General features: G+C 63.7%; 2 protein-coding genes across 7 annotated transcripts; both read left to right on the forward strand.

The window, feature by feature from the left end:
• Positions 1-529: 529 nt before the first annotated feature.
• Positions 530-12414, forward strand: TFCP2 (transcription factor CP2). Of its 4 annotated transcripts, none has more exons than XM_072031903.1 (15): positions 530-926; positions 3105-3256; positions 3804-3880; positions 4109-4214; positions 4355-4461; positions 5054-5206; positions 6193-6303; positions 6709-6797; positions 7281-7452; positions 7927-8020; positions 8628-8718; positions 8878-8984; positions 10070-10212; positions 10556-10607; positions 10725-12414. In XM_072031903.1, the coding sequence occupies exons 1-15, from the start codon at positions 805-807 to the stop codon at positions 10760-10762; spliced, it is 1614 nt and encodes a 537-aa protein (XP_071888004.1). In that variant the 5' UTR covers positions 530-804; the 3' UTR covers positions 10763-12414. The 4 variants fall into 4 exon arrangements, with proteins under 4 accessions (XP_071888004.1, XP_071888005.1, XP_038027510.1 ...); XM_072031904.1 differs by having other exon boundaries at positions 532-926; positions 7281-7422; XM_038171582.2 differs by having other exon boundaries at positions 537-926; positions 7374-7452.
• Positions 12415-12838: 424 nt separating this feature from the next.
• Positions 12839-20479, forward strand: CSRNP2 (cysteine and serine rich nuclear protein 2). Of its 3 annotated transcripts, none has more exons than XM_027445476.3 (5): positions 12839-12999; positions 17214-17467; positions 17789-18048; positions 18973-19269; positions 19548-20479. In XM_027445476.3, exons 2-5 carry the CDS (start codon positions 17317-17319, stop codon positions 20430-20432), a joined length of 1593 nt encoding a protein of 530 aa, XP_027301277.2. In that variant the 5' UTR covers positions 12839-12999; positions 17214-17316; the 3' UTR covers positions 20433-20479. The 3 variants fall into 3 exon arrangements, with proteins under 3 accessions (XP_027301277.2, XP_071888003.1, XP_038027507.1); XM_072031902.1 differs by lacking the exon at positions 12839-12999 and adding an exon at positions 15537-16696; XM_038171579.2 differs by lacking the exon at positions 12839-12999 and having other exon boundaries at positions 15537-17467.
• The last annotated feature ends 77 nt before the right edge of the window (positions 20480-20556 follow it).

Below are 20556 nucleotides of genomic sequence, written 5' to 3' on the forward strand. Positions count from 1 at the left end.
CTCAGCGCACGAATGAGCCGGGCCCGGGCCTCGAACCCGCGGCCTCAGCGGCTCCGCTCCCCGCCGGGGGGACCCCGAGCGCCCCGCGCCGCGCCGCTCTCGCCCCGCCCCCCTCCCCCCAACGACCAATCGCAGCCCACCACCGCGGCCCCCTCCCTGCGTCACCAGGCCGCGCGGGGCTCCTATTGGCTGAGGGCGGCCGAGGGGGCGGGGCCGGCTCCCCGCTGGGGGCTGGAGCGGGGGGTCCGCGGCGCCGCCGCCTCCATTTTGAGGGGGCCGCGGCCCGGGGCCCTCGGCGGGGCCGCAGCGGGGCCGGGGGGGTCCCGGGGTTGGGGGGGGAGCCTGTGGGGGCTTGGGGGGGTTGCAGCCCCTCGGGGGGGGCTCGGCGGGGCTGGGGGTGCAGCTCCTGGGGAGGGGGCTGCGGGGCGGGGGGTCCCGGGAGGGTCCCAGAGGGGACCGGGGGGGCTCGAGGGGGTCCCAGAGGGGTCCCTGGGGGGGGTCCGAGGGGCCCGGGGCTGGAGGAGCCCAAGGGGAGGGGGCTGCAGGGCTCAGGGGGGGTACAGATAGGTGGGGGGGGGGCGCTGAGACCCTGAATTGGGTCTGGGGGCGCCCCAAAGCGGCCCGGGGGGGGGCTCGGAGCCCCTGAGGAGGGAGCGGAGACCCCCGGAGAGCCCCCGGCCGGCCCCCGCCGCCTGCCCCTTACCCTAAGGGACCGGGACACCCCCCCCAAACTCGCCCCCTTACCCGGGGGGGGGTCCACAGCCGACCCCGGGGCCTGCCCCCCATTTGGGGGGGGTCAGGATCATGGCCTGGGCGCTGAAGCTGCCGCTGGCGGACGAGGTGATCGAGTCCGGCCTGGTGCAGGACTTCGATGCCAGCCTCTCGGGCATCGGCCAGGAGCTGGGCGCCGGGGCCTACAGCATGAGGTAGGAGGGCTGGGGGCTTGTGGGGGGGGGGGGTCGCCCCTGTGCCCCCCCCCCAGGCTCCTGGCACACCCCAAGACAGCGCCCGGCGCCCCCCTCAGGGCGGTTTTGTGCCATTTTGTGCCTGGTTTGGGAGGCTCGGGGGGGGGATCCACGCGTCCTGGTGCTGTGCCAGCCCCTGGGGGTGGTGGGGACGTGGGGGGGGGGGGGCTGCAGCCGCACCGGGACCCCCGGGAGCCACAGTTGGGTTCATCGGGTTTGGGACTGGAAGGGCTGAGCTCGGGGTAGGGCTGGGGGTGGTCGCTGGAGGTGTTTTTGGGGGCCGTGGCGCTGCCAGGTGGGGGTTGAGCAGTGCACAGCCCCCCCCAGCCCGCGGCTCGTAGCGGGACCATGGCACCGGTGCCGTGCCTCTGGTGCAGGGGTCGTTGGCAGAGCCCCTTCCCCATCCCCTGGCTTTGTGTTCCTGCCCTGACTGCCCCGGGAGCTCTGCCTTGCCACCAGTAATCCCCTCCGGACCAGCTCTGAGCAGAGCCGGGAGCCCAGGAGAGCACCGGGACCCCCGGGGGTCCTCGCGCCAGGGCAGGGAGCAGCAGCAGGACCCCCGGGATCGAGACCGAGCTGCTCCAGCACGTGGCACGGGCTCCGGAGGTGGCTTCGTGCCCGCTTGGCAGCTCTGCCCGGCTGCCCCCAGCTCCGTTCCTGGCCGGCGGTGCTGGGAGCTGCAGGGACGCAAGGTTTGGGGCCAGGTGGGATTTTGGGGTGAGCTGGCACGGAGGTGAAGCTGTGGGAAGCTGCTCCGGTGTCCCCTGCAGCCCAGAGGTGCAGCCAGAAGGAATTCCACGTAAATCTTGGGCCGTGCCCCCCGTGAGAGGTTTTCTGGGACGAGCTGACGCAAGGCTTGAGTTTTTTGGGAGTGATGCAGCTGGAAACGTTGGGATTAAAAACAAGGCACTGGGAGAGGGGGAGCCAGGAGGGAGGAAAGGTGGTGGGGAGAAGGAGCTGCTGGCTTGGTGCCCCCGGCCTTCCAGAGACAGGGAGAGGCAGCGCCTTCCCCGACTGTTCCGAGTCCCCTCCTGGGACCCCAAAATCGTTTGGTTTTGTTTAATCGAGGCCCCCCCAGGCTGCTCGCTGGCCAAATCGCAGCCAGGCAGGAGCTGAGGGGAGCACGCCCGTCCCCTCTCCATCACGGTGGCCGTTTGGGATCGCTTCCTCCACTCGGGAGCACCACGAAGCCGCCTGAAACCCGACTCTATTTTTTTTTTTTTTCTTTCCCCGAGACTTTTGTTGACCTCAGCTGCCCATAAATAGAGCGCGTACCCCCCCGGAGGTGAGCGTGCTGACCTTTGTGGGGCCTGACCTCTGGCATTTTCCTCCCGTCTCTCGCGGCACCGCGCTGCAGGACGGGGAGGGGGGGACGTTTTTCCACGGGACCCCCCAGTTTCGGTGCCCACCCGGGGCTCTCCCCATGGAGGAGGCACGCTGCTCCCTCGGGGCCGAGCGCTGGTAGGTGGCTGCCTGGCCGGCGTGTGCAGGAGCCTGGGGATTTGGGGGGAGAAGCGGTGTTTTGGGGGCGATAACGGGGCGCTGAGCGGGCGCTTCCAGCTGCAGGGCTTGGCTGCAGCTCCTCTGCTCCTTCTGCTGCAGGAGCTCCTCTCCCACACCACGATGGGAAGCGTGGAAGCGGAGGCTTCCCCCAAAAGCACGTGGGGTTGGCAGGGAGCTGATGCTGTGGTCCAGGGAGCTGTCCAGAAGCCTCTCCCGGAGAAGGAGCAGGGCTTAACCTGGTGGCAGAGCTCAGCGCTTCGGTGCCACCCCAAAAATGGGCTCCGGGGGGGCTCTGCCCCACGCCGCCTCTCCCCGTGTGGCTCCCGTTCCTGTGCCGTGCTGCCCGAGGAGCTGGGCTCGCTTCTGATGGAGCTTTGAAGCAGGAGAGGTGTGACAGGGGGACAGCTTGAAAAAGCTGCAGCAAGAGCAGGAGTCAGGGCCTCTCCCCAGATCTCCTTGGTCTGCTTTAATGCTCCTCTGCAGCCCTGCAGGGCTGTCACAGCTCGTGGTGGTGCTGTGCCTTGGTTTTGGTTTAATTTAAAAGCCCAAAGCTCTTCCTCGCAGGAGGAACTCGACGCCTGCCACCCCATCCCTGGAGCCAGGGCCGAAATGAATGCCCGTCACCTCTCTTTTCAGTGACGTCCTTGCCCTGCCCATCTTCAAACAGGAAGAATCAAGTTTGCCTCCGGAGAACGAGAACAAAATTCTGCCCTTCCAGTACGTGCTGTGCGCGGCCACGTCCCCTGCGGTGAAGCTCCACGACGAAACGCTCACCTACCTCAACCAAGGTGGGCGAACCCCGGGGGCTTGGTTTAACCCCGCCATGATTTAACCCTAAAGCTCTGCCTCTGGCTGTTTCCCCAAACCCCACGCTGCTCCTGTTTAAAACCACCGGCTCCTTCAATGGGGTGCAGCCAAGCTCTCCAAGCTGCTCCGTGCTGCCAGAGCTGGGCAGCAGTGTGCTGGGCTGCCCTGCAGTGGGCACACGTTGCAGTTTCCAGCTGCAGCCATCACTTCTGGGTAGGATCAGGAGGTCGGGGCTGGTGACTGTGACCAGATGAGGCTGAGTGATCGATTTCTGCCCCGTGCTGGGGCTGCACGCGGTTGGTGAGGGTTTGCCAGGACATCCTCCAGCAGAAAGGGAGAGGATTGCCTGTCGCTGGAGAGGGTGTGGGGCGGTGAGACGGCTCCTGCTCCTGGGACCCCACACTGAAACGTGGCAAGGAGCTGGGGTGGCGTGGTGCAGCACCAGAGGGTGTCAAAACGCGAGGGAGGGAGGCAGCAAAGGCTCATAACGTGGTGAACAACAAGGAGCCTTCGTCTTCCTTCCCTCAGGGCAGTCATATGAAATCAGGATGCTGGACAACAGGAAAATCGGGGAGCTGCCAGAGATCAATGGGAAACTGGTGAAGGTAAGCGGAGAGCCTCGGTGCGTGAGTCCAGCTGGGGCTGTCGGGAGCAGCACGCGAGGTCTTGTCCTGGCAGGGGTCCTGCTGGGCTTTGTTTTGTTGTCCTGGCTTCTCCATGAGGCTTCAGGTCCCTCCGGTTCCCTCTCTGCTCCTTTTCTTGTGCTGGGAAATGCCCTGAGGACGGGGGCTTTGCTGGGAGAGCCGCAGCTGCTGATGGTTTGTCCCCTCCAGAGCATTTTCCGGGTGGTGTTTCACGACCGGCGCCTGCAGTACACGGAGCACCAGCAGCTGGAGGGCTGGCGGTGGAACAGACCCGGGGACAGGATCCTGGACATCGGTGAGTGCCCGGGGCAGCACCTCGGGGTCTGCCTCCGAGCCCCCAGAGCTCTGCCGCGTTCTGCAGTCGGTCCCAGATTCCCCGTGACCCCTCTGCTTCTCCTCCTAACAAAACCTGGCTCTCTGCCTGTGCTCCTGCAGATATCCCCATGTCCGTGGGCATCATCGATCCCAGGGCGAATCCAACACAGCTCAACACGGTGGAGTTCTTGTGGGATCCTTCCAAGAGGACCTCGGTGTTCATCCAGGTGAGGGAATGGACGGGGGAGCTTCCACTTGCAGGGGTTTAGGAAAAAAAAAGAAAATTATCCTAGGGGAAAAACAGAGATGGTTTTTGACTCAGAGCTCTGAAATAGCAGCCAGATGCTGCAGTGGCAGAGGCTGCAAACTGAAATTGCCTCGCCTCTACCACAAGCAGTGCGAGAGGGCAGCAGCTTGTGGGTTGGCAGCAGACAAGCTCGGCTGGCCACCTGCGAGTTGTTCCATTCGTGTGGTGGTTTAGGCCCTGCTGGTGTGGGTGATGTGCTCTCCATCCTGCTTAGATGCTTTTGCAAATCTCCCCGGCTGCCTCAAACACCTCCTGGCCACATCCCAGCCCCGCTGCCCAGAACGAACAGGCTGCGGCGCGCAGAGGCTGGTGCAGCTGAGCTCTCTGCCCCGCCGAGCCGGGGGCTGCTCCTCACAGCCAGGAGCTTGCCAAACTCGCTGGAAGAGCTGGAAGAATGCGGCTCCACCTCTGCTGCTGCGGCCCCTTAACTCCTTACCAACCCTGGTGCTCTGTGAGCTCTGCCTTGGGCCCTTCTCACGGCACTGACAGCAGGGCGCCGTGCCTCCCCCCAGGTTCACTGCATCAGCACGGAGTTCACCATGCGGAAGCACGGCGGGGAGAAGGGGGTGCCCTTTCGGGTGCAGATTGACACCTTCAAGGAGAACGAGAACGGGGAGTACACGGAGCACCTGCACTCGGCCAGCTGCCAGATCAAGGTCTTCAAGGTACCTCTGCCCCGCTGTGCACCCGGCGTCTGCTGCATCCTGCCCCTGCTGGCTGCAGCCCCAGCGGGACGTGGCCGAGCTTGCAGGCGGTGAAAACCCTCGGTCCTTCTGGTGGCTCCTCCTTTCCTGGCCTGGTGGAGCCTGGGCGCAGTTGTGGCTCCAAAATCAGGAAGCCAAGGACAACGCAGTGGGGAGTAAACGGGTTGTGGTGCTTCCCTCCCAAAGTTCCCACATTCAGCTTTGAGTCTTACCCTCCTGGGAGGTCCTGGGGGGGTTTTGATGTCCCTCTGACCTCCTCACCCCATTATTACCAGTTCCCGTTGTGGCTGCTGCCGGTCTGTGTGCGTGCAGCCCCTCCAGGCCTTCCGAATCCTTTGCAGGGCACCCAAACCCACATCTGGCCGTGGCAGCACGTGCCAGCGAGGTGACTGCAGCACCACCCAGGCATCGTGCCTCGGGGCACTGACATTGTCTGGAGGAGCCTGCCCTGTCCCTGCCCTCCCTCCAACGCCACGCAGCCTCTTTGGCCGTGCTCCCTCTGCCCTGGTCCCCCCCCAGGGGTGCTTGGCTCTCTGCAGGTCGGCTGCCTGGCTGGGAGCCTGCAGCACTCGGCAGTTTTATCGTGAGGTTGCTGTAGGACGTCGGGCAGCGTGCCCTGCTGCTGGTGACTTGGCTTCTTTCCCCTTCTCTCTCTCCTGCCTTGCTTGCATTATAAAATTTCGAAGGCAGGGAGGGTGATTTGTTAGGGCTTGTTGGAGCTCTGGCTCGTGTCTGGATGGAAATAGCCCCGCGAGGGTGGCAGCGGAGCTGGGAGCTGAGAGGCTGAGGCTGGCTGCAGACGAGCACCCTGAGCACAGGCAGTGGCATGGCCAGCATCTGGCGCTGGGTTTCTGCTGAGCTGCAGCTCTCTTCCTTCCCCCCCATAAAAAAACAGGAGGGAGAGCAGGAGGCTGAGCCCCCTCCTCACACCGATATCTCCTCCCCAGCCCAAGGGAGCTGATCGGAAGCAGAAGACCGACCGGGAGAAGATGGAGAAGCGAACGCCCCACGAGAAGGAGAAGTACCAGCCCTCCTACGAGACCACCATCCTCACCGAGGTGGGGCGCGTCCTCCTGCGGGGGGGGGACGTTGTTTGAGCAAAGCCTGAACTGCCCTGGCCATGAGGGGCTGGCTGCTCTGCTCTGAGGTGTTTGCCTCAGTTGTTTGTGGCTGCAAGATAAATATTCTAGGTAGAGGAGGTAATTTTTAGCAGGCCTGAAAAAGGGCTCTTGTGCCTCGAGTCTGATCTCCCTGCACTTGAATTTGGGGGCTTTGGGCTTTTTGAGATTAAGGACTGCTTGGCCTGAGGCTCCTTTAGGAGCGGGGCTCCTTTTAATCCCCGACTTTGTTCTTTAATTCTCTTTTGTCGCCAGCCAGCAAACGGCTGTAAACCTGCGCTGAGCAGAGCGGCCGCGTGGCCTTGTCCAAAGCCACCTGTGACCCTTCTGGCTTTTTCTTTCCAGTGCTCTCCCTGGCCAGAGATAACGTACGTCAATAATGCGCCATCCCCTGGCTTCAACAGCTCCCACAGCAGCTTTTCCATCGGAGAAGGGTGAGTGTGGAGGGGAGGCTGCCTGCCTGCCCGCTCCTGGCTCGCCGGAGAGGTCGATGCACCCCAGCTGGCAGCAAAAGGAAGAAGCTCCCGGTGCCAGGGCGCAAGGAGGCAGAAGCAGCCCGCACAGAGGCAGCGTCAGGGTGGAAAAAAGGAATGAAAACCCTCGGAGCTGAGCGCTCTGCCCTGTCCTTGCTCCCAGAGAGCTCAGCTCTTGCACGAGGAGCGTGTGCGCGCTCCATCGGCAGCCCCCTGCTTTCGGCTTCCAGCCTGCTTCATTTTGCCTTCCCCCGTCGCGTTACTGCTCTGAACCCGAGCCATTTGAGCTTGTGAAGTGTCCCAGCTGAGCCGTTTGTGCTTGCAGAGTGTTTTGCTGCAGCAGTGGTGGTGCTGCCGGTGTGGGGCTGCCTGCAAGCAGCGGTGCCCCCGTGCTTCCGCGGTGTTGGAGCGGCACTGGCACCAACTGGGCGCTGTGCTTTGCAGGGCGGTGTTGTTGCCTGCGGGCATCCCGTGCCAGGAGGGGAAGGGCAGTGCTAACCACGTGTTGTGCTCTGTCTGGCTCTTTCCCCCATCTAGAAACGGCTCCCCCAACCACCAGCCCGAGCCGCCCCCTCCGATCGCAGATGTAAGTCACACTTCAGAGCTTGTGCTTGTGGTAAGGATGGGACACAGGTCGCTAAAGGGGCTTTGCTGTGATCGAGTGGTGGTGGGCTCGTGGGTGGCTGTGCTGCGGTTTGCCTGGGATTAGACTGCTGTAGTTTAACGTCTTTGGGGACTTACAACTTCATTTTTATTCCTATTTATAAAGAAGAGGTGATAGTGATAAATGTCCAGTACGGCAAGGCGGAGCTGGGAGCAGGCTGCTCGGAGCTTGCTGCGATCTTTGCTGATCCATTTATCTTTGTTGATGCTCTCCCTGTTGCTTCTTTCCTCCCCCTCTGTCCCTCTGAAGCCTTTTAAACCAAAACCCATCCAGGCTGCAGTCCTTATTGCATGTGCACGGTGAGCCCAGCCCACTCTGCTCTCGATGTGCAGTTACAGACACCGAACCAGCTGGCCTGTGCTCGTTCCTTGGTGGAAACGTCCGTGCCACCTCTGAGGCTGTGACCCTTCTTTTCCTGCCTTGCAGAACCTCTTGCCCACGAGCACCCCGCAGGAGGCCCAGCAGTGGCTGCACCGGAATCGCTTCTCCACCTTTTCTCGGCTTTTCCGAAACTTCTCAGGTAGGTTCCAGCGGCCCCTCCGTGTCCGTGCCGAGTCTCTCTGCTTCCTCCTGCTCCCCAGGCCACCTTCCTGCCCCCGTGCAAATTCGTCTGTTTGAAAAGCTCCTGTCTTTGTAACGCAATAAAGCTTGGCTACCTGAAAGCTGTCGGCTTCATTTCTCACCTCGCTCTCAACTGACAACGCCGTGGGGATGGTGGAGGCTTCTCTTCCAAAAGCTCGCAGCTTGTGGTCTTAAAACAAGCTGGGAAATGCTGATCTGGGGCGCTGTGTGTAAAGGACTGCTCGTATTTATCTTCCTCTCATTCCCTGGTGATGCAGTCTCCACTATCCAGGGTCACCGAGGCACTGGGTAGCAGGCTGTAAGAGGGAAAAGGCTGATCATGCCCGCCGTGGGGTTGTACCAAAGCACATTCTTGCAAAACCAGCCTGCAAAAACATGCAAATGTCCTTCTGTGGGAAGCGGGGGGGAGGTTGTCAGCAGAGGGCTGAAGGCTTTGGGGTGGGGTGAGCTCTGCAGGGGGAGCTGCCACAACCCTGAGGTCCGGGGCCCCCACCCCAGGAGCTCTGGGCTGCTTTTGTGACTCTCCTCTTGCTGTCAAACTGCAGGTGCAGATTTACTGAAGCTGACCAGAGAAGATGTTATCCAGATCTGTGGCCCTGCGGATGGCATCAGGCTCTTCAATGCCTTGAAAGGACGGTGGGTTTGCTCTAAAAGCTGATCGTGCGTGGCAGGGAAGCGAGGTGAATTCCTTAATCTGCTCGGTTGTTTCTGAGGACAGTGGGGAGAAGAAGGCTGCTGGCTGAGTGCCTCGGGCAATCCTGCGGGTGCTGCGCTCACTCGCTGCTCTGTCCGTAGGATGGTGCGGCCCCGGCTGACCATCTACGTGTGCCAGGAGTCCCAGCAGCTCAGGGACCTCCAGCAGAAGCATGAGGACGGGGACACCGTCACCAGCACCTTCTTCGGTAAGGGCTCTGGGGCACCGCTGCGGGCACGCACGCCTGGGTGGTGGCGAGGAGGAGGAAGCAGCAGCAGGGCTCGGCAGGCAGAAACGCAGCAGCAGTGGGGCTGCTCCCCAGGCTGCTGTCCCTGGGGTTTTGAGCTCCCCTCGAGCATCCCCAAACAAACAGCCGGGGCTGTCCATACCTTACCAGAACACGCTGAGTCTGCGTAGCAGCTCAAGGAGGGTTTGTGGCTTTGGCTGTCAGCTCCCGTGCCTCGTTTTGGCTGCTTTCTCATCTCCCTGCAAGGAGGCAGAGAGTTCCCCCGCAAGCTAATGCAGGCTGTGTGTGTGAGCCAGGGCGCTGTGCACGCTCTGTTGACCAGGGTGGCCCAGGATTGCAGGGAGCACTCCTCTTACTTGCCCCAGTCCTACCCAGCTGAGTTTTTTTTCCCCTTGCTGACCAAACGGGTGGCTGCAGACTGCGACTGTTGGCGTGCTGCCTGCTCTGAGCCGGCAAATGATAGCTCCTGCGAGAACCCAGCCTTGCCCAGACAACAATGAGTGACCTACATTCGTGGAGCAGCCAGGCGCCGGTTTATCCACCTCTGGGATTGGAGCAGCAAGCACAAAAGCCAGCGGCGGGGCCTCTCCTCGCCCTGCTCCTGTCTGGGTCCTTTCACATCCCCCCAGGACCCGCTGCAGGAGTGGGAGACCGAGGGGGCTCAGGGGTGGCTTTTCCACCCTGCTGCGACTGCAAACCCTACCAGGAGTGGTGCAAAGTGCTGCTTAGCTGGTGGCAATTAAAAGAGAAGCTTTTAGGGGTGAGGACTGCATGAATGCAGATTGAGCATTGACGATGGCCAGGTTTTATAGCTGGGGGCACGTTGCAGCCACGTAGCCAAAGCAGCCACCGGAGAGCAGCTGCAGTCGCATGACAATTTAGCAGCTTGGGCTCGGGAAGCTGACAGAGCAGGTAGCCCACTGCTGAGAAGGTGCACGGCCCTTCCAGGGGGCTGGGGTGTTCCTGCTCGCGGTGCTGCTCTGCACACCAGCAGCCCAGCAGGCAGGGTGCAGGCGCTGAGGCTGCTCCCTGCCCTCTCCTCGCAGTGTACCACGCCATTTACCTGGAGGAGCTGACGGCGGTGGAACTGACGGAGAAGCTGGCCCAGCTGTTCAGCATCTCCTCGCAGCAGATCAGCCAGATCTACAAGCAAGGCCCGACGGGGATACACGTGCTGATCAGCGACGAGGTAGCAACCTCACAGTGCTCCTTATTCCCTGCCTCTTGCCTCCGCTGGTTTGTGGCTGATGCTGCCCAAGCAGGTCTTTGGGAAGGGCCCTGCTCGGCTGTGCTCTGGCTTTGCTGTGAGAGCAGGGTGGGGAGCTGCTGTGGGAGGACTTTGGTTCACTTGGCTTGTTGGTTCGGATCTTCAGCTCTGGAGAGCTGGATGAAGGAATAAATATTTATGGCTGGTGCATCTCCTGCCTCCCAGAGCGCTGAGCTCCTGAGCAAGCAGCTTCCAGCCCTTTGTGTGAAACTTGCCGTGTTTAAATACAGCTTCAGACTCAGCTGCTTTTCATGGCTTCTTTCAGATGATTCAGAACTTCCAAGACGAATCCTGTTTTGTTCTGGACACCATGAAAGGTGTGTAAGTGCCCGGGCTTTGTGTGCTTCCTGGGGAGCTCTTGTGTCAGATCCGCTGAATCCAGTGGATCCCTTTGCTCTTAGGAGTGTCTCATGAGCTTTTTCCTTCTTTTGCAGCTGAAACCAATGATAGCTACCACATCATCTTAAAATAGAAGGAGACGGGATAAGAGACATCTGTGATCCTTCTGTCACGCATGAAGACCCCTCACTTCCAGCACAAGGACACGAGCAGAGATCTGGACGCTCCTGGGCACCCTCTCAGCCCCGAGCTGTTGGTTTCTGGGCTGCCTTTCTGGCAGGGGAGCGCCTTGCTCTTACAGCCTGCGAGCTGCCGGTGATGGAAACGTGCTGCTTGGTCGCTGGAGCTGCGAGCCCGAGGTCACCAGGCTGCACTCTCCTGGAGCTCTTGGTAGAAATTTGTCATCGGGACCTAAGATTGTGAGGGCTTTTCTCTGGCAAGCATGCTCTGCTTTTCGGAGAGGCACCAGCTCCTGTGACGCTCACAGACAGGCAGGAAAACATGAATTGAAGTGGTCCAGCACACCCAGCTGGCCCTCTGGCACGTGCTGAGCTGAGCAGGTCTCACACACGCTGTGTGCTGTGCTGGCAGAGCGGTAGGCTAGGGCTGGGAGGGATTTCCTTAAAGATTTTGTTAAGCTTTCATTTCATATTACAACGCATCTGTTAGACAGAGGTGGTGACTTCTTTTTTCTCCTCTCCACCCACCCTGGAAATGTGTGGCCGTGGTGCCATCCTTCCCTCGCAGGTGTGAGGCTGTCACGAACTTTCTCTACAGATTTAATTCATGTGGACGTGTAAAGCTGGAGCAAAACGTGGAGTGAAGCAAAGCTGGATAAAGAAATCGCTAACGAGCTCGGTCTGTGGGATTCCTTTCTGCATGTCTTAGGGGTTTCAAGGGAAAGGGAGAAAGACTTGGATACCTTCATTGAACATTGGGGTGATCTCTGTGTGCTGCCGTTTTCTGCCCCTGCGCTTCCCCTGCCTGGCCTCTGCGGCTGACCCAGCGTTGGTGGAGCCCTGCATGCACTGAGGAGGAGTTAAATGAGTTCAGGGGATCTGATGGAGACGAAAGTGCCTGTGTGGAGCTTCCCAGGACAGCGGCTGCGCCTCTGGAGTGAAGGGTCTGCTGTGTGCTGCGGTGATGGATCCTGCTCCCCACCTGTGAGATGCCCTGGGTGACACCTGCCTGCCTCCTAACCCCGTGGGACTGCAACACCAGAGTGGTTTTGGCCAAAAAAAAGTATCTTGGAGGGAAAAATACAGCATAAAGCAGACCTCTTGCTTTAAATCGGGCTTCAGCAGCACCCAGAACAAGGCGGATCCTGGAACAGGCCGGGGGGAGAAGGGAGGCAGCGGTGTGCACGACAATCCCCTCACCTCCCTGCTGCTTCTGTGTTCGTAAAGCCATAACCGAGCCTGTTCCCAGCCTGCTCCCCTGGCTCCTGGGGGCGGCTTCTCGGAAATTGGAACCAAACCCCGGGGCTGGGGGGCGAGAAGCGAGGAGGGGCCCCGGCACCCCCAGCACCCAGGGCAGGACCTGGGGCTGCAGCTCTGCAAACCCCCTGCTCCCCTGAGCCCCCAAAACCTCCCCCACTGCAGGGATGGAAGGAGCCTGGGGGATTTGGGGTAAAAACCCCTTTTCTCTGTGTTTTAATTCATCCTGGGCTATTTTAACCCTGTTTTTTTTTTTGTTGTTTTATTTTTTTCTCTGTTAGTATGCGCCAAGTGTAACGGATGTGTACGGCAGCGACGCGGGCTCGGTAAACTTTTTGTATGGATGCTTCTGGCTGCGTGCGGCTTCTTTTAATTAATTAAAATTAATTGCGGTGGGGTTTTTGGGGGTCGTGCAGGGCGGCCGCGGGAGGCGATGGAAGCCCCCAGCTGGAAACAAGGGGGGACGAAGTGCTTGGAGTGGGGGTGAGGAGGAGGGTTTTTAATTACGGAGCACATGATTAAAGGCGCCTAATTAATAACTCAGGTAATCAACCAGGCCAGGCCCGGCGCCCACTTCCGCACTCCATTTCCCATCGCCCCCCGCGGCCCTCCCCGCTCCCGGCTCCCCTCACGCCTCTTTGGACTCGCTTTCCCGACACCCCCTGCGGCGGGCGCGGCGGGGGCGGGGGCGGGGCCGTCACGTGACGCGGGGTATATAAGGGGCGGCGCGGGGCCGGCGGCCCCATTGTTGTCGGCGAGCGGCGGCGGGGCGGGACCGCGCGGCCGCAGCCCCAGCGCCGAGCCGCCCCGGGGGCCGCCCCCGCCCCGCCGGCCCCGCCCCGCCGCCGGACCCTGGCCTCGGGGCCCCCCCACGGACCCCTCCCGGGACCCCCCCATCCCGAAGGCCCCGCCGCTGCCTCGCCCCGGGGAGACGGTGAGTGGGGAGGGGGGGGGGCGCTGGGGGATGGGGCCTGGGGGGGGGTAGAGGGGGTCGGGGGGGGGGCTATAGGGGATGGGGGGGGATGTATGGGGTGAGGGGGGGCTATAGGGGATGGGGGGAATGCAGGGGATGGAGGAGCTATAGGAGATTGGGGGGGCTGCAGGTGGGGGCCTGTAGGGGATGGGGGGGGATGCAGGGGGCGAGGGGGGGCCTATAGGGGATGGGGGAGCTATGGGGTATTGGGGGGATGCAGCTGGGGGCCTACAGTGGATTGGGGGTCTATAGGGGATGGGGGGGATGTATGGGGTGAGGGGGGGCTATAGGGGATGGGGGGGCTGCAGCTGGGGGCCTGTAGGGGATGGGGGAGGTCTATAGGGGATGGGGGGCTATAGGGGATTGGGGGGGGGGCTGCAGCTTGGGGCCTATAGAAGATGGGATGGCTATAGGGGATGAGTGGGGGATTATAGGGGATGGGGGGGCTCTGCAGCTGGGGCCTTATAGGGGATGGGGGACCGTATAGGGGATGGAGAGGGGCTATCGGGGATGGGAGGGGGCCTATAGGGGTTGGGGGGGCCTTTAGGGGATGGGGGGGCTCTCTGCAGCCGGGGGCCTGTAGAGGATGAGGGGGGGATATAGGGTATCGGGGGGGGCTCTGCAGCTGGGGCTGTATAGGGGATTTGGGGCTATAGGGGATGGGGGGGCTCTGCAGCTGGGGGTCTGCAGCTGAGGCCCTATAGGGGATGGGGGGGCTATAGGGGATTGGGGGGGGTTCTGCAGCTCGTGGCCTCCAGGGGATGGGGGCAGCTGGCATCGTCCCTTTGCTGTCTGGGGGCCTGTAGGGGATGTGTGTGTTTGGGGGGGCTGTGGGGTGGGGGGGTCGTGGCTGTCACCCCTCAGAATTGGGGCACCAGGGGAGCCCTGGGCTTTTGGGGAGCCCCCCAGGAGGACCCCGAGTGGAGGGGACGAGGTCATGGAGGAGACCCCAGGCAAGGAGGGGCTGGGGGCAGCTCAGGGGGGTCCTTGGGGTCAGGGGCTGCCCGGGTTCCCCCCCCCGGCCGTGTGGGTGCCCGGTGGGGTTTCGGGGGGAGCCGTGAGGGTGGGGGCACGGCTCCGAGCCCCTCGGGGTGCCCTTGGCCTCGGGGCGAGACCTCCCGGGGTGGCCCCGGGCTCGGTGCTCACCGGGCGCAGGCCCCGCGGTGCTTTTTGGGGTCAGCCCTTCCCACCCTGCCCGCTGAGCCCGGCCTGGAGCCGCGATTTTGGGGCTTTTTCTGCTGATTTGGATGCTCGTTGCGTAAGGCGCTGCCGGGGGGGCCTTGCCCGGATTGATTCGCTGCCTCTGCTTTTAGGGTGGGAAAGAAACCGAATTTGGGGTGGTCTGGGGGGTTCCTCAGGACACTGTGACCCAGGGGGGTTCCCCGGGGCACAGCACCCCTGGAACGGGGTCGGCTCGGGGCGCAGCGGGTCCCTAAATCTCGGGGCCAATGACCAACCCCTTTGGGAAGGCTCTGAGTGGTGCCCCCCGAGCTCCTCGCCCTCGCCGAGCCCAATTACCCCGTGGGTGCCGGCGATGCTCCCCGACCACCCCACGGCCCCGGGGGTGCTCCTCAGGCTTGGGAAGGGAGCTCAGCGCCCCGGCATTTTTGGAGGAGCTGCGGAGCGGGGTCCAAGGGTTTTTTTTTTTTTTGGCCCCCCCTTGGCCTCAAGCAGCCCCTCTGGGGGCGCGTGGGGGGCGCGCGCTCATCCGGGCAGCCGCCAAGGGCGCCCGCAGCGTGCCACGGCCGAGCTGCGGGGCTGCTCCCGGCCTCCCTCCATCCGATCCCCCCCCGTCCGTGTGTCCGAGCCCCCCCTGTCCATGTGTCCGAGCCCCCCCCGTCCGTGTGTCCGAGCCCCCGGCTCTCTCTGCAGCTTTGCTCCGGGGCCGGCGGCGCTGCGGCTGCTCTGCGGCGCTGCTGCCGCGTCATCCCCGGCTCCTGCTGCAGCGCGGCGAGCGCCGGCCGAGCCCCTGCGGGGTGGGATTCCAGCCCGGGGAGCAGGAACCCGGCCCCCGGCGGGGCCCTTGGCCCCCTGCCACCGCTGCCCCTGCTCCCAAAGGAAGGGAAATGGCCCCAAATCCGATCCCCCGGCAGCCGCGGGGGATGCTGAGCCGGGCGCCGCAGCGGAATGAAATGGGAAAATGGGCTCCTTGGGGTTTTTCTCCTCGCTCCCGGCTTTTTTTTCCCCGTTTCTTCATCCCTCCCGCCCTGCTGCGGCCTCAGACATCAGCAGTGGGGTCGGGGTGCTTTTGGGGCATGGGGGGGCTCGAGGGCTGCGCGCTGCCCTCTGCTCCTGCGGGGCCGATGCCCGCCTGAGCGCGCCCCCAGTGACCCCAGTTCATCCTGGGCTGCTTTTTCCACTGGTGTCAATAAACCGGGGGGGGGTCTCCCCGCTGCTCACCCCTCCCCCCCCGTCCTCTTTCCGCAGCCCCCTGCGGGTGTCTCCGTCCCCCCCCTCCCTCCCTCCCTCTTCTCCCCCATCTGCTGAAACAATCGGCTTTTGCTGCCTCGCGGCCGGCCGAGGAGCTGCTCTCTGCTGTGGGATTCGTGGGCAGGGGGTGGGCGGACGGACAGACGGATGGATGGACGGACGGACGGATGGACGGACAGACGGACACCGGTGTCTCTCTGGTGCCGGGCTTTGTGCAGGCTCAGCCCCCGGGAGCTGGGAGCAGGAGGGCTCCTTCCCACGCCCGTAGGTCAGCAAAGGTCGTCTCCCTTCCAGGCTGGAATTTGGGGTTATTCCGCGCAGATTGGGTGTCGGACACTTCTCAACATCATAAAACCCAGGAGGCTGTGCGGGTTTTGGCCTCTTGCTCTTTTCAGGCCACTTGAGAACCCAACCCGGCCCCCTCCAAAACCCCGGTGCCGCTGCACCCAAAGGCGCTGCTCTCACTCCAGCCCTGCGAGGTGCTGGGCTCGAATTTCTGCTTGCCTCCTGCCCCAAAATGAAGGAAACCTGCAGGGGATGGCAGGGAGCACGGGGGTGCCACAATGTCACCCCCACAACACCCGGGCAGGGTCCCAGACCCCACGGGGACGAGAAACCAGCAAGGCCAGGGGCAGGGGGCTGGTTTGGAAAGGGACGTGGTGGCACGGGGGATTTGGTGCTGGTTCGTTGGGGCAGGGGTGCTCGAGCCGCTGTTTTCTGCCCTCACTTTAATTTTGGGGCTCATCCACATCCGTCTGCAAGCACCGCGCTGCTCCCAGAGCTGCTCCTTCCCCCTCCCCAGCACCACGATTACCCAATTCCCCTAAAAAAAAAAGCTGATTTTAAGCCTGGGCTCAGCCAAGCTGGGGCAAATCGTGCTCAGACAGTGCTGCCTTTTTGGGGCAGAAAACGAGATCCTCTGCAGTGCTGGGGGCTCCTTGGGGCGCATCCACTCCGGCTGCACCTTCCTGGTGGATGGATGGACGGACGGACAGACGGATGGATGGACGGATGGATGCAGTCTCCCGGAGCCGTTTGTTCCGTTGCCATGAGAACCGGCGCTGCCGCACCGAGGGACGGGGATGGAGCCACCCGCATCCACAGCAGCCTCGGCTCTGCCTTTCCCCAGCCGGGGGGCTCCCCAAAACCCCCCCTTGCCCAGCCCCTCCAGGCTTCCCAGTGAGATCCAGCAGCTCCCCGTCCCTCGGATGCGTCCGGGTGCTCCCAGGCAGGGCTCTCCCTCTGGTGGGGGCTACAAATGGGGATGAGCCCGGCTCTCGGCCGGTCTGCGGCTAGGGGGAAGCGCTGCGGTTGTTTAAATGGGAATAAAACGTGTTAAATGGGAACGAAATGTGGGCAGGAGGAGCTCACCTCTGCTCCTGGGCCCTCCCCAGCTCTGGGCTGGGTTCCTCCACCCCGCGGGTCCCTGCGCCCTCCTTGCCAGGCTCCATCCCGAGGGCTCTGCCTGAAAATTGGCCGTTTTTTAGCAGCTCTCGGGGCCTCTGAGCCGGGTCCTGGGGGTCTCGCAGCTCTCCTGCCTGTTTGGGGGAAGCTTCGGGGCACCCCAGGTGTCGCTTTGCTTATCCACGAGCGCTGCCAAAGCACCGCAGCTCCATACCCCTGAGAGCAGGGCAGTGGGGCTGGGGACCGCCACCCTCCCCGGGCTCGGGGTGCTCTGGTGAGGAGGAAGGGATCGGGATGGGGCTCGGTCCCTGGGTGCTGACTTTCTTTCCCCGTGCCCACAGGTCCGTGGCGAGCCCGCCGGCAGCTGGGGCTGGCGCCGGGGAGCCGGTGGCAGGTCCCCCCCCCGCCCGCTGCGCACCCCCTCTCCATGCGAGCCGCGGCCAAATGGATGCGATCGCGAGCGGCGGCCTCAAGAGGAAGTTCGAGGACGCGGACGTGGGCTCCCCGGCCTCCAACTCGGACGATGAAATCTCCAACAGCGACAGCGCCGACAGCTGCGACAGCGTCAACCCCTCCAGCTCCACCGGCTTCATCCGTGAGTGGCCTGGGATGGGGACGGGGACAGGGACGGTCCCTGGAGGTGCCGCGGTGCCACGCTGCTGGCTCAGCTCTGCCCACGCTCAGCCCTTTCCAGCTGGGAGATGGCGAGCGTCCGTCCCTGAGCCTTTATTCCTCCCGCTCCTTTCCCAGCCCCTACCCAAACCTTTGGGTGTCTGAACGGGGCGAGCAGCCCAGGGCTGCTGGCACGAGCGAGGGGCGCGGAGACGCCGCTCTCCGGGGGTGGGAGGCCAGCACGGGGCACCGAGGGGGCTTCTCTTCCTGCTCCAACCCCTCCTGGGGCTCGTCCTCCCCGCAGCCACCTCCATCCTGAAGAGGCAGAAGCAGCTGCGCAGGAAGAATGTGCGCTTCGACCAGGTGACGGTGTACTACTTCGCCCGGCGCCAGGGCTTCACCAGCGTGCCCAGCCAGGGCGGCAGCTCCCTGGGCATGGCGCAGCGCCACAACTCGGTGCGCCGCTACACGCTCTGCGAGTTCGCCCAGGAGCAGGAGGTGAACCACCGGGAGATCCTGCGGGAGCACCTCAAGGAGGAGAAGCTCCACGCCAAGAAAATGAAGGTACGGCCGCGAGCTGCAAAGGGAGCACACGGGGAGGGGGGGACCCAGGCTGCTGCTTCGTCTGGATTTTGGGGTAGTTCAGCTCTGTTCTGTGCCTTCTTTTTTAACTTCTGTTGCCACTGCTCTTGCTGCCTGGTTACTCTGATGCTCCCCCCTTCCCTCCTGGAGAGCCCGGACAAACCTCTCCAGGGCTGTGCCGGTGGAAATTCCAGTCTGGGAAGTGGCTGTGCCCGGGGAGGATCCGGATCCAGGTCCGGGTGGCTCTGCCCGTTCCCGTTCCCGAACCCGTCCCCAATTACAGGCGCAGGGTGCGCGCCCTTGGGCGTTGCCTCGGGGCCGGGCTTCGTTTCGCAGCGATGCTTCGTTTAGTGCCAGCCTTTAATCAGGCTGCTGCTGCCATGACAACGCGCTTGGCAGAGGGACGCAGGCCCAGCCGGCCGCTTCAGTTTTATCATTTTTTATCATTTTTTCTTAGCATTTTGCTTTGCTGACGGCTCCACGCGCTGCCCATGGAGCCACGGGGGCCAGAGGGGCTGGTGACAGCCCCTGGGTCCGGCTGCATCTGCCCAGGGAGCAGCGGGGCTGGGGTTTGGGGGCTGAGAACAGGCTGGACCCCAGCAGGGAGGCGAAGTTGTGTCCTCAAATTCCTCCTCTCCCAGGGCCCAGGTATTTTTAGGAAGCGGCGACCTCCTTTTGTCGTGCTCCTTGCAGGGAGGAGGGAAGGCGGCGGAGCCTCTGCTCTGATCTCCTTCATGTTTTTTTTCTTGTAAACTGCTGTGGGACCAGGGGGCTGGGGGTGGGCTCGATCCTTCCCGCTGGCTCTGCCCCGAGGCGCGCAGTCGGGGTCGGCGCTGCCCCCCAGGGGACCCACAGCCCCCCCCCAGCATCGCTGCGGGGTCTCAGCCCTGTCCCCCCGCCCCGCAGCTCACCAAGAACGGCACGGTGGAGTCCGAGGAGGCGGAGGGGCTGACGCTGGAGGACGTCTCGGACGACGACATCGACGTGGAGAACGTGGAGGTGGACGACTACTTCTTCCTGCAGCCCCTGCCCACCAAGCGGCGCCGGGCGCTGCTCCGCGCCTCCGGCGTGCACCGCATCGACGCCGAGGAGAAGCAGGAGCTGCGAGCCATCCGCCTCTCGCGGGAGGAGTGCGGCTGCGACTGCCGCCTCTACTGCGACCCCGAGGCCTGCGCCTGCAGCCAGGCGGGCATCAAATGCCAGGTGAGTCGGGGAGGGAGCTGCCAGCACCCAGCCTTCAGCCTGCCCGCGGTGCCGGGCTCTCCGTGAGACGTGGAGAGCTGAGAAAAGGGACTGGAGGAGAGGGGTGTGCGGCCCCAGCCTTGTTTTGGGGACCCCTCGCAGGGAAAACCTTCCCGGGGGTCGAGCCCCTGTTGTGGGGTGGCGTTTGGGCAGCGGTGGGGCTGGTTCAGGAGGCAGAAATCGGCGTCATGCAGGCTCCCGGCGCCGCCGTCCTCAGCTGCGGCGTCTCCCTCTGGCAGGTGGACCGCATGTCCTTCCCCTGCGGCTGCTCGCGGGACGGCTGCGGGAACATGGCCGGCCGCATCGAGTTCAACCCCATCCGCGTGCGGACTCACTACCTCCACACCATCATGAAGCTGGAGCTGGAGAACAAGCGCCAGGGAGCCCGGCCCGCCGAGGAGGAGGCGGTGGCGGCAGCGGTGGCGGCAGCGCAGGGCTCCGGCAGCGCCTGGCCGGGGACGCAGCCCCCGGAGACGCAGGACTTCCAGGAGTTCATGGCGGAGAACGAGACGGCCGTCATGCACCTGCAGACGGCGGAGGAGCTGGAGAGGCTGAAGGCCGAGGAAGACTCGAGCAGCAGCTCCGGCGTGGAGAGCTTGGGCGTCTGCATCCTGGAGGAGCCCCTGGCCGTGCCGGAGGGTTTGTGCCCCGGCCTCGCCGCCCCCATCCTCATCCAAGCGCAGCTGCCGCCGGGTTCCTCCGTCCTCTGCTTTGCCGACGGCGCCGAGCAGGCGGCTGCGGCGGGCAACCAGCCCTACCTGAACGGTGGCCCCGTGGTCTACTACCAGGTGGAGCAGCGCTCCGTGCTGGGCACCAAGGGCGAGAGCGGCCCCGAGGAGCTGGAGGTGCCCCCGACGTACCCGAGCGAGAAGGACCTGGGCGTCATCTCCGTCCCCGTGGCGTCGCTGGTGACTTGCGGCCGCGCCGCCGCTGCTCCGAGCAAGGGAGAAGCGGCAAAAGCCCCGGCTCCGGAGGCTGCAGCCCCGGGCGAGGGCTGCCGTGGGGCCCCCGCCGCCCCCTTTGGCACAAACTCTCCGTCCCCTGCACCCGAGCAAGCCCCGGAGCACGCACGGGAGCCGCCCGCCGCCGAGGAGCGCGCGCTGGGAGCCGCCCTGCCCGTCTGAGCAGCGGCGGGCGCCCCTTCCTCTATTTATTGACGGTTTTTGACGGACCAGCAGTGGCCACGTGAGGTTATTTAATTGGGGGGGGTGGGAGGGGCGCGGGGCTGCTTTGTACAGGGGGGTTTTA

Source organism: Anas platyrhynchos, chromosome 34 (genome assembly GCF_047663525.1).
Source record: "Anas platyrhynchos isolate ZD024472 breed Pekin duck chromosome 34, IASCAAS_PekinDuck_T2T, whole genome shotgun sequence".
Classification (NCBI taxonomy): Eukaryota; Metazoa; Chordata; class Aves; order Anseriformes; family Anatidae; genus Anas; species Anas platyrhynchos.